This window comes from Passer domesticus, chromosome 1 (assembly GCF_036417665.1).
Source record: "Passer domesticus isolate bPasDom1 chromosome 1, bPasDom1.hap1, whole genome shotgun sequence".
NCBI lineage: Eukaryota > Metazoa > Chordata > Aves > Passeriformes > Passeridae > Passer > Passer domesticus.
The window spans coordinates 110,213,533-110,229,891 of record NC_087474.1 but is presented as its reverse complement, the minus strand read 5'-3'; the positions used below and the strand labels follow the sequence as shown (position 1 = coordinate 110,229,891).

The following is a 16,359-nucleotide window of genomic DNA, read 5'->3' as shown; positions in this document are numbered from 1 at the left end:
AAGAAATAAAATTTTGATGCCACTTCATATTGTGGGAAATTCACATACATAGATAGGAGAAATAATTGGTTTGTTTGAAACAACAAATGAGAAAGCTCTTGGTGAGGTTGGGCTCAAGTGGGAAACTTGTGTGTGTGGTGGAAGAGATGGGGAAAGACTTAATGGAGTCTGGATCTGCTCTTGCCAACTTAGAGATGCATTTGGAAATTATGACTTGTGGTAGATGGATTAACTTCTTTCATAACTAATACCACAGACACTGTATGTTCCAAGGGCCTAGGGGAGTCTTAAGGAGCTTGGGTTTTTAGATTTATTTTTTTTTGTTCTAGCATGTAAAAAAAAATAAAAGGGGGAGGGTGTTGTTTCCTTTGGGGTTTTGAAGGAGAGTTGGCTTTGATTCTGGTGTGTGGATTTTACTCTGCATTTTACTTTGGTTTTTTGGGTTTCTAAACTTGGAGTGAAGAAGACAGGTGTTCTTTGAGGACAGCAACCTTTATACCGCAGGAATTCTGTTGATACAGACTGAAGCCTTCTTTGTCATTTCCCTTGTACAGATACTTGTCTTCTGAAGGTTGTAGGGCTTTTTAAAGGTTCTTTTTCTAATCACTTCTGCCTAACGTTTTGGCAACATTTTAAACTCAACATGTCAGATTATGTCTACCTTCCTACCTGAGTTTGATTTCTTTGAGAAAAAAGGAAAGGTGCCTTTGAGAACAGTACCTCTACTTTAAGTTTTTTTTTAGTTTTCCTCAAATCAGAATAAATCTTAAGAAGTACCAAGGACCAGCTTTTTGGTTTTCAGTGATTGGCAAGGTGGTGTATATTCTTCTTCTACCTTTATGAAGCTAATGTGTTAGTAATTTCATCTGATCATGTGTTAAGAATGACATAAAGCTGTAGAGCTGTAATAGCTGACAGAGTGGATAATTGTTTCTGCAGCATGTATTGTACAGAAAAAATGTCTCTGCAACTCGATTGGTAGCTAAAATGTTGGGTTTACAGAGGGTTCTATCAAGCAGTCTTTACACTAACCTAGTATCTTTTGTACTCTTTCCTCCTATATTAGTGAAGTAATCAAGTGTAAGTTAATAGTGAGCCTGTTAAGGTTCTTTTCTGTTTTTTTGAAATGTGGGTTATAAGCCAAAATCTCTAGATTTATACAACTCAAGAGTCCAAATAGCTTGTACCTTTTTTCTTCTAAATTTGGTATCAGTTTAAAACATTTCTTCATAGATTTTTCTCAAATGAAACATTGCACTGTTATTGTTGAAATAGAGAGGGAGTTCTCTATTGAGGGATCACAGGGTGGGAGTGGAGGCAGGGGAGGGTAACTAGAGGGTTTTTTGGGGGTTTACAATTCACAGTCTGAATTACAGTGTGGGCTTTTAATGTGCTTTTAGTGGGATTGTTATGGTCAGGAAAGGAAATTGGGGTGGTCATCAAGACTTAGCAAATTCTTGTTCAGTTTATGTTGTTCCTTTGCTAATTAGTTAAGCCTCTAATTGTGAACAGCATTTCTACAGTGATGTGTCTGAAATTAGAAATAACACAGAAGTTAGTAATTTAAAAAAGAAATGACAATTGATTCTTTGGTTTATTGAATAAATTTTGTAATATACATACACAAGCACATGCATTCTCACATATCAGTCTTTTCAGTCTGCATATATTATAAGACTATCCTGCTTTATGCAAAAATTACTTAGTATACTTTTTATTTATATTAGAGCAAGGACAAGATTGCATCCTACAGCAAAACTCCAAAAGTGGATAGGAGTGATGTGGGGAAGGAGATGAAGGAAAAGTCTTCCATGAAACGTAAACTTCCTTTTACTATTAGTCCATCCAGAAATGAAGATCGCAATTCAGACGCAGGTAGAACCTTTTTATTTCCTTAACTAATTATTTGTTGGTAAAATACATCCTAACTTAATTAATTGTATATTATGTTTTTACATTGATTTTTTTCTCTTTAAAAAGAATACTAAGTATAAAAGTTGCTTGCTTCCTTCTGATTGTTGCATCTCAGTCTGATAGGCTTTCATCCTGTCATTAGCAATGGCCAGCATGCCACCATAGTTGATCTATATTCTCCCGTTGTTTCCTAACCTCATTATTCCCTTCTGTTTCAGTAACAAATCTTTCTTTGTATTGTCATCCCTAGAGGTCCATTTGTTTAAATGAGTAAACAGATGAAAAACCACGTGCATGCCTTGATTTGAGACACAGCTGTCAGCCTTTCATAGCCTTTTTTGGGGGGGGAACGTTGGATACATTGGTAGATGTACTGTCCTTCACAGAAAAGGTTGCTAAGGTTGCTGACTAAACTAGTCATGGAGAGCACACTTTCCTTTCAGTTTAAGTTCCTATGACCTGTACCTTGTCTGCAGAGGCTAAGTAGTTCCCAGCTTAAGCTTATTTATATTAGAACTGATTTCAAGGCTTCAAACTGCCATTCTTAGCACAGTTCTTTTCAAATCAAGATGGAGGAAGCTGGATACATTCCAAGAGGTACAGTTATCTCTGGGTTTAGGTAATTAATTATCTGTGTCACTGTGCAATAATAGTTCAGTAACAGTTTAGTTGATAACCAAATAGTATCCATGGCCAGCAGAACACATTGAAATTCCCCAAATTTCTCAAAGACTCAGTGCTACAGGTTTTTTACATTGGTTATTGTACAGTTGAATATTTTCATGACCAGATAGTTCCCTTAATATACATAGATTTAAATGCAAGGTAGAAGTGTATACCTCAATGTAAGTTAATTTTTCCTCAGGATTGATTTCGTGCAGATTTGCCTCCTTGATAATGCATGCATATTTTTATTACTGTAAGAGGCTAGTATGAAATCCATATTTGAAGTAGTCACATTACAAAACAATGCTCTTGGCTTTAGTTCTGTTCCCAGTGGTTCTGCAGCATTCTTGCACTATTCACGATACCATTTGATTCTGAAAAGACCATGTCTAAATTAGAAGTATGCTCCCAGCACCTCCTGTATTACATTTTTTGCTTGATATTAGACTATAACTATTTTTTTCATAATGCAAGTAAGTGTACTTAGATGTAATACTAAATATTTATTGAAATTTTTCTCTGTTGAAAATCTTTTGTCATGTCTCCCCACCCCCATCAACTTTAAATAAGCCATTGTCCCAAGCGTCTTGTAAAGTAGCAGAATTTTTGTGGTTTTTTTGCTATAGCATGTATTGTTACAGTTGCCACAAACAAGATTGATTACTTGAGACACTTAGACATGCACAAAAAGACAGCGCTCACACTGTAATTTTTTTTTGTCAGAAGTTGTAGCCGGGAGGTGAAGTAGACAGTTCAAGTAGGGGCAAGAAATAGTTAATATAAAAGTAGAAGGCACATGGCTCTTCGGTGCTAGCAAACACCTCAGCTTAGTAAACATTTAATTTCTGCTGAGGTAAGGAGGTTAGAGCAACTGCCCTTTTGCAGGTGGAAAACTTGGTACATAAACCTTCCAAATACTTCAGAGCAGGAGCATTGCTAGGATGAAAAAACTGTTCCTGTAATGCAGATTCTGTGCCTAACCAATTAGATTAGACCACTGGGAATTAGACACTTACACTGGTGCCAAGTTTGTCACTGACATGGATTAGGACTGACATCAGTGATCATGAAATACAGTGCTGCTTCTGGCACAAATGTGACATTATACATGGAAAAGGTTTGCTGTCACTGAGCTAAACTGTTACCTCTGACAGAAGTGTCTCCCTGACAGCTGTGTACAGAGAATGGCAGATGTTGAGAAGGAAGAAAATAAGTTTTTGGAAATGAGAATGTAATCAGACACATAGGGGGAGAAAGAAAAGGAAACAAAAAGCTTCCTGTTAGCTTCAAGGTCTTTAAAACTACGTCTGAGTTTAAAAACCCCAAAACATAAAAGTAGCTAGAAATACTTAAAAATTTTTAATTTAAAAGTTTAATAAATGGTTTATCCCCAAGATACATTGTAGGGTCACTAGATGGTTGTAGAAACTCCATGACAATTGGATTTTGTCCTGTTTAGGCATGTAGATGACTCAAAGAATGGTGTTACCTAATTTTTAGAGCTTTACATCGTTAAGGCTTTCTTGGTTCTAGCTCCAGAGTCTTCTGTAAACTAAAATTTTGTCCTTTTTTTACTGATTTTTATAAAAATTGCTCCTTTTTCTGGTGGGCTATTTTGTTTTGTTTTGTTTCAGGTTTTGTCTAATTAATGCAGGTGATCATGAACATGGACAGCCAAAATGAATGTTGATGTAACACAGAAATGTTTAGGTTTTTTTTTTTTCCCATTTGATTTCTGCAACACGATACACAAAGTACATTTTACACCCAGTCAGTTTTGTCAAGATTGAAACCAAACAGCATTTGTAGCAAAATGTAAGAGTCTGCACAGGTCTGAAAGATAACGTGAGTCCTGGAGAGAGCTGTGGCCCTCTGAAGAGGCCCCTGGGAACAGGACACACCTGGAAGGACACTCTGTCCCTGTCTTTATCAGCAGCATCCTGTTGTGTCACAGCCCTGCACAACAGAAGAAACACTCCCCTGGCTGTGGTGGCTTCCCGAAACTGAGGGCTCTGTTGTGACGTCCCCATTCTTGGTCAGAGCAACCACAAAAAAATGTATACATCCTGCAGGCAAATTCATTTATATGTAGTATAGCTTTAACCTGTTTATAAGTAAATCTTGGGGAGGAGTCTACAAGGAAGCTTTGATTGAAACTGCTGGAATGGAAGATCAAATCAGAATTATTTTTCATATATTTTAAAATAAATTCTCTGATTTTAAGTCTCCCAATCCAAAACTGTAATTTGATTGAAAAGCCATCAGTTATTTAGACTGCTTAAACAGGGTTGCTTAAATTTTCTTAATTTTTTTAAGTAATCTGATGTGGTGATTGGAATAAGAACAATAGACACGTGTTGATTTTGCAGAGGTCAGATTTGTTTGCTTTCTCTACCTTATTAGTCTGAAGAGAGAAATTTGAATTTTTCATAATAATTAAACACAACTGCAGATCCTAAAAATCTTTCAGTTGTAAAGAGAGTCTTATTACAGAGTTGATTATTCAGGAACAATGAGTTACAGTTACACTGAATGTGATAATTCGTTATCTTTGTTGGAAATTATGTTATCCAGATTTACTGTTTATAGCAGGATCTTGGTTTTGTTTTCTGACCCCTTCAATTTCAGTTTTTAAATAGTCCAAACCTGGCACAGTTATACTTCTTTTAGCACTTAGTTATCATCCAGAAGAGCAAAACATGTGACCTCTTCATGTTGCATGGGTACATCACAGTAACACAGTTCCTGTGCTCGTGCTTTCTGTAGTCACAGAGGTTAGGGGGAGTGTTGAAGGGACTGTTCACACACTGCTTGCTGGCTTTGGGCTTATTGTTCAACTATAACAACTTCATTTAACTGTTGTTTGGGCTGCAGGCAGGAAAGTGGAGGTGGTTTTGTGTGTTGTTTATGTGAAATAAATCTGTCATAAACTTGATTAATTAGGTATCACAATAGTACCTTGGAATCTCTGCATTGTTAACTGCACTGTGGGGTCTCTGCATTACATTCTGAGCTTTCTCTTTCCCTGAGGATAGGAAACACAGCCAGTCATGGTGTGTTTCTGTTGGAAGTAACTTCAGTCAGGTTGCAATGATCACGCAGAGCTCTGTAAACTCTGTCTCTGAACTTCAGCATCTGCAGGAGTGGTCTTGACCTAGCAATGAACATATTATTCTTTGGTTGTATATCATTCAGTCTTATGACTTCATAGCATTCATTTCAAGCAGTTCATATTTTAATTTTGCATGGTCCTATTTTTTGATCCTGTTATTTTTTATGATTTATGCTATATTGGGAGTCTTTTACATAAAAACAGAGTATGATGAGCCCTGAAGTTTGAATTTGGGGTGGGGTTTTTTGGCTTAATTTCTTTTATCTACTGAGGTGATTATTTTACCAAATGAAATACTCTGTTAGTTTGACATGATTTTTTTTTGGGAAATCCACATATTACATTACTTAATAATTTAGTTTTCCAAAACATTAAAAATTACTTGAGTGGGTATTTGTAATTTATCCAATTGGGGGAAAAAAAAGCAAGCAAACAAAAAACCAGATAAATTATTGGTTGCCTTGGGACAAAATCTGTCATGTGTAAATTATCCTAAAACAGTCACCAGTGTCTCTGATGTTCCTCGTGCCAGTATGTTTTAAGTACTGTGAGTGGATTTCATTGACCCCTTTTACAAAAAAGTACTCAGATGCTCCTCAATTCCTGTTTCACATAAATTGAGTATTTCAAAACAATTTTTTTAGTGTTCATTGAAAAGCTTGTGTTGCTAAGGGAAAATCTTGAAGATATATAGTCCAGAGGGCTTTGGCTGTGTATTATGATGTTTATTTAATAAAGGTGGTTGAAGCCACTGGAAGAGTTCTAGTTTTTGTTTTTTTAATAAAAAGTGAAAAAATCTGTTATGTTCATTTCCAACTGCTGAAGAACAGCAGCAAGTGATGAGAATGTGAATGTAATAGAAGATATTCATATTACTTAGAATTTGCAAACAAAGTATTAAAAATGTAAAAAATCAACAAAAAAACAAACAAAAAACCAACAAAAAAACAAAACCAACAAACCAAAACAGCCAACAGCAAAAAAAAAAAACCCCGAACCGACTGATTTTCATAGTCAATTTTCTACATTAAATTCTATCTAAATTTAATATTGTTAACTGATTCTGTTCCTTTATTAGGGAAATTGTTGCTGTTCAAATTATAGAAACATCAAGTTCACAGTGGTGAAAGTTTTCTGTTACTGTGAGATAAAAAATAGCTAAGAACTTGAAGTTCCTAAATGTCAAGTTGGTCTCATCCTGTTAAAGTGTAGTATGCTATATGATGGTGTTCTTGGAACACTGATTTATGTTTTGGTGTATAAAACTTTCTATTTTATATGCCCTACTCACTTTCTTCTGGTTTGTTTGTTTGTTTGTTGGGTTTTTTTGGTTTTGTTTTTTTTTGGGGTTTTTTTTGTTTTTTGGGGGGTTTTTTGATTGTTTTTTGTTTTGGGGTTTTTTTTTGTGGTTGTTGTTTGGTTTGGTTTGATTTTTGGGGTTCTTGTTTGTTTGTAGGGTTTTTTTGTTTGATTGTTTAGTTGGTTGGTTTTTTGGTTTTGTTGTGGTTTTTTGGGTTTTTTTTATTTTTGCTTTCTTCCACCCCTCTTGTCAGAACCAGGTCATATCCATGAGATCTTGGGGGGATTGCACCTGCTATAATCTTGAGGTTATTTAGCTTTGTTTTTTTATCATATTGACTTTTGTTTATTAAACTGTTTACATTAACTGACAACATACATGAAGTCTAATACCCATTTTAATAAAATTGTGTTTTCTTTGAGCAGTACGTGCATAATTACAGCATAACTTGGTGAGAACAGTTATGCTCTTATTTGGTGCTTTTAATTTGTAAGAAATAGAAATGCTTTGCAAACACTGTGTTAACAAAGTGTAATAGAAGAATTTACCTCCCCAGTAAAATGGAGCACTGAACATGAGGCAGGAATAAATTGTGCTAATTAAAAAAAAAAAAAAAAAGAACCTGAAAAACTCAGACAATCCCAATGTATAAAAGAGTAAAACCTAGATAATCAAAAACTTTATTTCATTTTTTTTGATACATTATTTTCTTGAGCTGAAAATAGCTATAGAATGGTAAGCAGTAATTCAGAATGAAAATAAGTGTGTTTTTCAAGGAAAGAATCATGAGCAGTAAGTAGCATATGCTAAGAAATATCTGATTATGCTGGTCAATCTGAAATGTGTTATTTCCATGGAAGTACTAAATTAGTCAGTAAAGAGTATGCTGCCCTTTATCTTTGCAGAAAGAACAGCATGCTTGCAGTGAAAAGTTTAAAGCACAATTTTATTGTTAAGGGTTTTTTTTTATTTTCCTATGCAGATGTTTTTACCAATAGGGCTCAATACAAATAGTGTTGATTTGGATATTGAATTAATTTTTTAGATATTCAAGACTCTGAGTTGCCTGCAGTGTAGGAAAAAGGAAAAAAAACATCATTTGATTCTGTAAAAGGGATCTTGTTTCCTTTTTAAGCATGATGGATAAATTTATAGCGGTTTCTAAAATATACACGTGGGTCTGTAGCTTTCCATTCTTCAGTACTCTCACTGGCAATTGTTTAGCCCATAAAATCATGTATTTCTTATGGGTCTGTATGGAATTCAAGGTAAGCACTGTTGATGTGCCTTCCTGTGCCTCAAGAGCACTGCAGTACTAGAGCTTGTGTCTGTAATCAGGCCTAGAAAGTGAGATTTAGGGAAGGCTAGGAAGGCAGAAAATCAGTTGAGAGGAAAAGAATGGTACAAGAAATAAGGCAGAACTATAGAAAGTTAAAAGATAAGTAGGAACCTCAAAGGGACTTAAGATTCTAATTTTTACCTCTGCAGAAGTTCAGTGAAGTTTTCCTCAGTGGAGTCCTCTGTTTTAAGGTCTAATGCTTTTGCAAAAGACAGGGTTTCTTAGTTTTGGTGGGAGTTTTGTTTTGTTTTATTTTTGATGTGTTTACTCAGATGTGTAATTTTAGCTCCTGGTTTAAAACTTGGAGATGAAATATTAAACAGCTTCTGTAAATATTGATAAAAGGAAAGAAGTTATGTATATATAAAATAGCTGTATGTTTTTGAAGGATATGAATTCTAGAGAAGAAATTGCTTTGAGCCAAAATACCAGGATGAGTTTGAGAAAAACAATCTTTTAACCAATTACTTAGCAGATACGAATATTAACTAGTATCTTCCTAATTTTTACCATGGTGTCTTGAGAGAAGTAGAAGAGAGCATAGTCTCAGACGTGTATTCAATGTTGAAAGCTGGCCAGCTGATTTTACAGAAATTTTAAGTTGCTGGCTTTAATCTCTGAGAATTAAAGTTTTGACATACACAGCATTCCTTCTATGAAACAGGTTTTTCATCTGTTAGAATTTTTTGGTAATCCTGCTTACAGCTTTAAGTGCTTTATCTCAGTAGCTTATTATTCTAATATGATTAGAACAGGTAACCAACACTAATCCAAATGCAGTAAGTTAGAGGTGTAATTTCTGTTTTTCATCACCTGTCACCAATCAGAAGTTTACAGGCCTTAAAAGGATGGTTTTATTTTTAGAAAAATACATTAATGGAACTGCAGTTTGAGTCTTGAAATGTTCCTATTTCTAGAGAAGGAAGGTCCGGAGAAAAAGAAAATGAAGAAGGATGCTGGGAATAAGAAATCAGCACCCGTCAGCATTCTCTTTGGTTACCCTCTGTCAGAGCGCAAACAGATGGCACTTCTCATGCAGATGACAGCAAGAGACAACAGCCCAGGTGATCTTACAGAGTTAACAGTTTGCTCCCTCCTGCCTGTTTAATTCTGTCCTAGTCAGAATATTCAGAACACTGATGTTGTTCAGTAATCTTTTGTTTTTTTCAAATACTTTAAATCATTCCTACTTCTGTTAAAATTTATTTCATATGGATAATTAATCTGATGAAAAATTCTTGATCTGCTGTATTTGTGTGAAAAGCTTTGCACTGTGATAGCTGTAAAAACTGAAAATTTTAATTTCTTCCTTTGTTTATTTTTGCCTCTCAGACACTGTTCCATATGGATTATTTAAAGCCTGAAATACTTTCTTTTTTAATTTTTATTGAAGCTTAACTATTATCTCATTTTCTCACTTTGGAGCAGGATTTTAATTTAGGAGGAAATGGGATCATTTCCTTCTGATTTAATGGGAGAGGGTAGACATCTTGTTCTTAATTCACCATTTCAAACTGTCTTTGGTCCAGCTGCATTTTAAAAAAATCTTTACATATGTATATGTTCTACAGGTGTAAAGTTTTTACAACATTGCTATTTCAAAACAAATGGCTGGTTTCCTTAAGGAACTATCCAGTCCACCCAGCTGTGGAACTTAAGGAACTATCCAGCAGTCCAGCTGTGTTGGTACAGCTGATGATTTGTATGTAGTACAATACACAGACTATAATTCTTCAAACTGGCATCCCACTACATGAAAATACAGTGGAATTTTGCTGAAGGAAGGGGAAGCAGGATATATACTGATCTGTATGATTTCACCTTGTCTTGATTCAGGAGAATTTACACCTTGAGTATGTGAACCTTGTTGTTTGGGTAGACTTCGTCTTTCCTAGAAACGTGCTTAAAGTAGTAAGGTTTTGCAAAATGCCTTTTTTCACATTGGAAATCAGCATTGTGCTGACACCTGTGAAGGGTGAAATGTCTTTTATTTAAAAATAATTATTCACTGGTCATTATCATCTTTGAAGGCAAGTGTTGACTATCTTTTTATTTCCTCTCACTTTAATTAACTTAACACTGACTATTTAAAAACTTGTTTTGTAGATTCCACCTTAAATCATTCCTTACAAACAACACCAACACAAAAGAAAACTCCAACCTCTTCTTCAAGACAAAAAGACAAAGTTAACAAGAGAAACGAACGAGGGGAAACTCCTCTACATATGGCAGCAATTCGAGGGGATGTTAAACAGGTCAAGGAGCTAATCAGATTAGGTGCAAATGTAAACGTAAAAGATTTTGCAGGTAAGTTAATATGAGTACTCCTAACTGTATACATTAAAAGTAACACTGAAGTTGTTGACAGAGGTTTCCTTTCAGTTCATGTTGTATGCAAATGAAAAAAGTGTAACTTCATGGAAATTGCCAAAGTTGTGTTTTTCATTTCCTGTGGCAGTGGTAGAGCACTGTAGTACATGGTGTATGATGAGAACAGTGTTTTAACACCAAGGGGTTTCACTTGTGTCCAGGGCCTTGGTGCAGTAGGTATTGACAGAGATCTGTGCACACAGATTCTGTGTTCTTGCTGAACTTGGTAGGATTGTGCTGGGCAGAGGTAAATGGTGAGACTGTGGGCTTTGTGAGGAGATGCAAAGTTCAGTGGTGGTGGAGGTGGTGGCGCTGTGATGTGCACTGTCTTCACTGGGACAGATGATATGCAGCAAGGCAGGGGAGAGTGGTATGTTTGCAGTTGTCATCTAGTCCTGCTGGATTAATGACTGCTTTGATATGTCAGTATTTACTGTGATTTACATAATAGTTGATGAGCTTTGTTAAGTTGTAACATATATCATGTTTTTAAGTTGATGGGTCTGGATTATGTTCTCAGTGGGAATGGTTGAGAGGAGTTGAGGCAGCAGGCCCCCATGGGAGAAGCTAAGGACTATATAGTACAATTAGTTGTCAGCTCAAACTTGACTTCAAGAGAAGATATTAATGAGATGAACTGAAATCTTGACTTTAGGTAAGGAATAGATTGATAATTTCTTGATTTGAAGAAGGTAGCTGAATTTGTATTTGAACATGAAGCTGCCCAGGACTAGCATGTAGAGGAAGAGAAGACAACAAGCAGAAGTAGAACACTATGAGATCTTCAAGGAAGTTGTGAGGGGAGATGAGAAGAACTTGTTGACAAGAGCAATTTTAGAAAAGGAGGGGGAGGTTCAGGGGAAGACAGGCCCATAGAAATCACTGGGAGAATAATAGAAACACTTGAAGAAGAGATGTAGTGGGTTGACCTTGGCAGGCTGCCAGACGCCCACCCAGCTGCTCTCTCACTTCGCTTCCTCAACAAGGTGTGGGGAGAAAATAAGATAGAAAAAAGCTCTTGTAGGTCATGTTAAAGACCATTTAATAAGAACAGTAAAAGCTGCCTGTGCAAGCAAAGGAGGAAGAGGAATTCATTCCCTACTTCCCATCATCAGGCAAATATTCAGTCCCTTCCCAGGAAGCAGGGCCTCAGCAGATGTAACAGGTGCTTGGAAAGAAAGACAAATGCCATTGTGTACAAACTACCCTCTTTCCCTCTCCTTTCAGTGAGCTTCTATAGCATGACATCCTGTGGTATGGAATACACATTTGGGAAGCTGTCCTGGCTGTGTCCCCTCCCAAACTCTGGTGCAGGAGGAGAGAGAGAGAAAACCATGACACTTCACAAGCCCAGTTCAGCAGTAGCCAAAACACCAATATGCCGTGATATGCCCCAAATACAATGCACATTACTGTATGAATTGCTCTGAAGGAAGTTAACTTCACAGCTTCATCCCAGTCTGACCTAGGGCAGATGTTTTATTTTAAAGGAAAGGAATGAAAGGAAAAGCACAATGGCTGAGAACTGGTTCTGAGAATCAGTTGGATTCAAGTTGTTGGAGATTTCGTTCAAAATCTGGAGGAGTTGTTTGGGATCAAGTGAGATTTTTTTTATTGGTGATCTGAAGTGAGAAGCAGAGATGGCTGAACTTCAAAATACTGTGTAGAGGGAGAAGTCAAGAAGAGGGGGAGGATTGAAGCAGTGAGTCATGAGTGGAGAAAAGTAGGAATTTAGGATGCAGTGTAGTTTAGAGAATTAGAGATTTTTTAGCTAAGGATTTGGCAGAACTAAAGGAGCAGAAAATGCATTAGTAATGGAGGAAGTAACCCTGCTCATGGGATATCTGCCAGAATGATACTGCTGTGTGGGAACAAGAGTAAAGGAAACAGATACTGACAGCAAGCCAGCACTAGAGTTGGCAGGCTGGACATTGTGAAAGGATGGAAAAGCAAAGCAGTACAACATGGAGAAAAATTATGAAGATAATTAATACAGAGGATAAAAGACAGGATCAGAGGGCTGAGAGTAGAAGAGCGTTATCATGTTGGGTGAGTGTGAAAAGGGCAAATGGCAAGAAAATGGAAAGATGGAGGTGGTAGCCAGACAGTGCTGGAAGTGAGTAACCCAAGTGATGATTGAAGAGGAAATTTAGTGTATGACGAACAGTAAGAAGTGTTTTGCTTTAGAATAACTTAGAACCTTTTTTCTTTTTTTTCCTTTTTCTTTTTTCCTTTTATTTTTTTAGCTGCTTTTAAAATTTAAATGAGTGGCAGCTTGGAAGTTGAGTGAAGGCTGAAGGTGAGAAATCCCATTACTGAGGGATTAGATAAGTTAGGGGTTTCTTGTACCTCCACTTCATGGATGTACAAGACTGATACTGATAAGCTCATGTGATTAACCTCTTTTACTGGTTATGTTGGAAACAAAAGTTGAATGCCTCCCCAGAACTGGGCTTTGAGAAGGCATCAACAACAGTTCAGGTCAGCTATGAAGGAAGTAATCAAACTGGGGAGAGGAAATTGAGGTAAGGAATATCTCACGTGTGGGCTGTCGTCTTCAATTGACACTCTGCTACAGAAAATGAGCACTGAACTCGAGGAAATCAAAATTGCAAAAAATGTCTAGTGTTCTGGGAAATACCAGAATAAGTTCTCTGCCATTATTTATTAATAGCTTGTTATCTAGCTGCTAAAGTTGTTAATGATTCCTAGTACATGCTCAGTAACACTAAAGGAGCATTGGTTATGCCAATTTGCCACACTTACCATTTCCAATAGTGTGGTTTTCAAATGGTTTCTGTACGTTAGAATATTATTTATATATACACCTACCAGATTTCAAATATTTACTAGTCAGAGAATCTCTGACATGTTTAGCCTGGGGATTTTGTACCAGATTTTGTCTTCTACTATTTGATGTGTGATTCCAGCATTCAGCTTAATCTCAGAAAAACTTGGAATTTGATGTGAGGATTAAAGTTGATGATGATGAGGATAAAGCATATGTTGTTTATCAGATGGATGACATTGCTGTTCTACCAAGTACTGTGTGTGAGAGTGTTTTGAAGTGTTCAGAGGCAATAGAGATCTGTAGCACAGGAATGAAAAACCAAATCTTTGATCTTTGTCTTAAGCCTACCACTCTTCACTCTAGGTTGGACACCCCTGCATGAAGCTTGTAATGTTGGTTACTACGATGTTGCTAAAGTACTGATAGCAGCGGGAGCAGATGTGAACACACAGGGCCTGGATGATGATACCCCACTTCACGATTCTGCTAGCAGTGGACATAGAAACGTGAGTGTTCTGGGAGAGAGGGAGGGGGATTAGCATGTGGTTTGAAATGCTGAAGCTTCAGAACAAATCCTAACTGTCCTCATTGCAGTCATATGGTCTTGTAGTTCAGCTTCTGCTGTTTAGGGAGCATCCTAAAGGTGTTCTGATTGTCTTTGTTTCATCTGACTTCTATTGCCAGATATTTCCTACCAGTATCTGTTTTCTTAAATATTTAAAAGTTTCATCTTTATTTTCTCAGTAAATAAGCACTTGAGTGACTTTTTTTGAGAAACTTTTACTGTATAGAATTCTCAAAAAAAAAAGTCTCCTAAAAGTGTACTGTGGATTCATGTATATTTTACATACATGTTTATAAATACTTAAAGGTATATATCCTATTTTTGTTTTTAAATATTTTAATGGCATTGAAATAGAGAACTGATGTATATACTTAATTTTTTATTTAATTTACCAATCAGCACTTAGTGGAGAAGACAAATTGAGTTCTGTAGGTGCTTTAGATTAACTTTCAAATTTGTTCTTGATTTCTTCAAATAAGACGCAGAAATGACTCTGCTTTCCCTTTATATCTCTTTTATTTCATTACTCTGTATGCAATCTGTTGTATAAAGCAAAAGAGAGAATACATCCTTAAATCAAGTACACCTTGCAGACTAGATGTTCAGTTTGAAAGGCTTTTCTGGAAAAGATAGAGAAATTACTTAAGATAATCTGTTGGGAATGTTTTATTAGCTGTTACGGCTTTTTTAGGTGTGTAAACAAAGATCTTGGGTCTTTAGATCACACTTTCATAGAGCTGTAGTAGAGTGTTGGAGAACGGGAGCTCTTGCTTATCCGGTATTAGTACAGGTACCTGTGGCCATCTCACTGACAATATGTACCAGAATAATTCTGAAGCTTCCTCTTAAGGTATTGCTGTCTGCTGAATCTCTGCATTCTTTTTACACATAGGGGAAAAAAGCAATTGATACTGGACACTGTGCTAATGCAGTGGTCTTAGATTCACTGTAATATTAACAAATTGTTGCCTTTGATGATGGAGAAATTGATGATTTTGATGTATTGCATGCAGTTGCAGGTGGAGGTGCTTTGTTCCTCCAGTAAGATACTTGGATCTCTCTCAGGGCTTTTTGGAACTGCTGGGGAAACCAATAGTACTGTGACTTGTAAAAGCCTATCTGTTCCCTTATTTAAGTGGAATAAAATTTGGAGCAAGAGAGTGAATCAAGTGCAGAGGGATAAAGAGCCTAGTAGGTGGGGAACCAGATAAATTATGTGAAGAAATGCTAGAACTGCAGGAACAAAAGGCCCCTGTTTCTTTCTGTTATAATGGTGCTGTGTCTGTGTAACAGAGGGCAGCTGTCCCTAGGCTTCCCCTTCAGCTCCTTTACAGAGCAGACTACTATGTATGTACTACCTAGACTTTTCATTTTCATGGCTGAAGTCTTGCTTTCCAGTCTCAGTATCACAGATAGGATCACATGTCATGTTGCTGACATTTTGTGTGCAATGGGAGATTTTTATGCTGCCCAGGTAACGTGTTGTGGATATCCTCAAAGTTAATTTATTTAATGCTGCAGATTGTGAAGCTGTTGCTTCGCCATGGTGGAAATCCATTTCAAGCTAATAAGCATGGGGAAAGACCTGTTGATGTTGCTGAAACTGAAGAATTGGAAATGCTGTTGAAAAGAGAGGTGCCCATCTCTGATGATGAGAACAGTTGCTCAGGTAAAAGTAGCTATTTAATTGCAAACTTAATGTATCATTTCACTAAGGTTAAGTGGCCTTAATTTTTTTGCATAGTGTTAGCTATTAAGGCTTGCTGCAGGTAACAATTGGTATTGCTAAGGTTGCCTTCCACTTTTATTTTTAGAGGTAGTTTGTTAAATTTTTCAGCTGAATTATCTGAAATGCATATTCTGATTTTTTTTTTTTCTTTTCTCTCTGTTTTTAGTAAGCCATTCCCACTTTGCAAATCAACTCTATATCAGAATGGTGATTTTACCAGAGAAAGACAGAAAAGAAAATACCATATTTGTTGTAATACAGCATGTTTCTGAGATGGTTTGTTTCATGGTGAAAAACATCCCCAAAGTCTCTTACTTCCCATCTTTAGTAGATTAACCAGGAGTCAGTGTTTCATATGGGTGTAACTTAGTTACTCAGTGGTAGAAAAGTTCCTGCCAGTGGGGGGCCACTGGTTTCTGTGGGTGACTAGGTAAGTAAGTTGCTGAAGTGGAGGCAGTAATTCTTAGTCCCTCCTATGTTTCTGCAGATTGAGGAGCAGGGAATACTTCTTGGAGCACAGAAAGAACTGTTGGCTCCTCAGAGGCAAAAGATTTTTGACCATGAGTAACTTGC

The 16,359-nt window shown here is 36.6% G+C and overlaps 1 protein-coding gene across 4 annotated transcripts in view; it reads left to right on the top strand.

Annotated features, from left to right (window-relative positions):
* The window catches only part of ANKRD12 (ankyrin repeat domain 12), a 58,650-nt gene that overhangs the window by 23,273 nt on the left and 19,018 nt on the right, over positions 1-16,359 (top strand). For 3 of the 4 annotated variants that reach the window (XM_064433599.1, XM_064433615.1, XM_064433604.1), the window contains exons 3-7: positions 1,728-1,875; positions 9,249-9,395; positions 10,438-10,638; positions 13,856-13,998; positions 15,579-15,726. In XM_064433599.1, coding sequence (XP_064289669.1) covers positions 1,728-1,875; positions 9,249-9,395; positions 10,438-10,638; positions 13,856-13,998; positions 15,579-15,726 — 787 coding nt within the window. The remainder of the gene's footprint in view (positions 1-1,727; positions 1,876-9,248; positions 9,396-10,437; positions 10,639-13,855; positions 13,999-15,578; positions 15,727-16,359) is intronic. The other variant, XM_064433624.1, reaches the window with a different exon arrangement.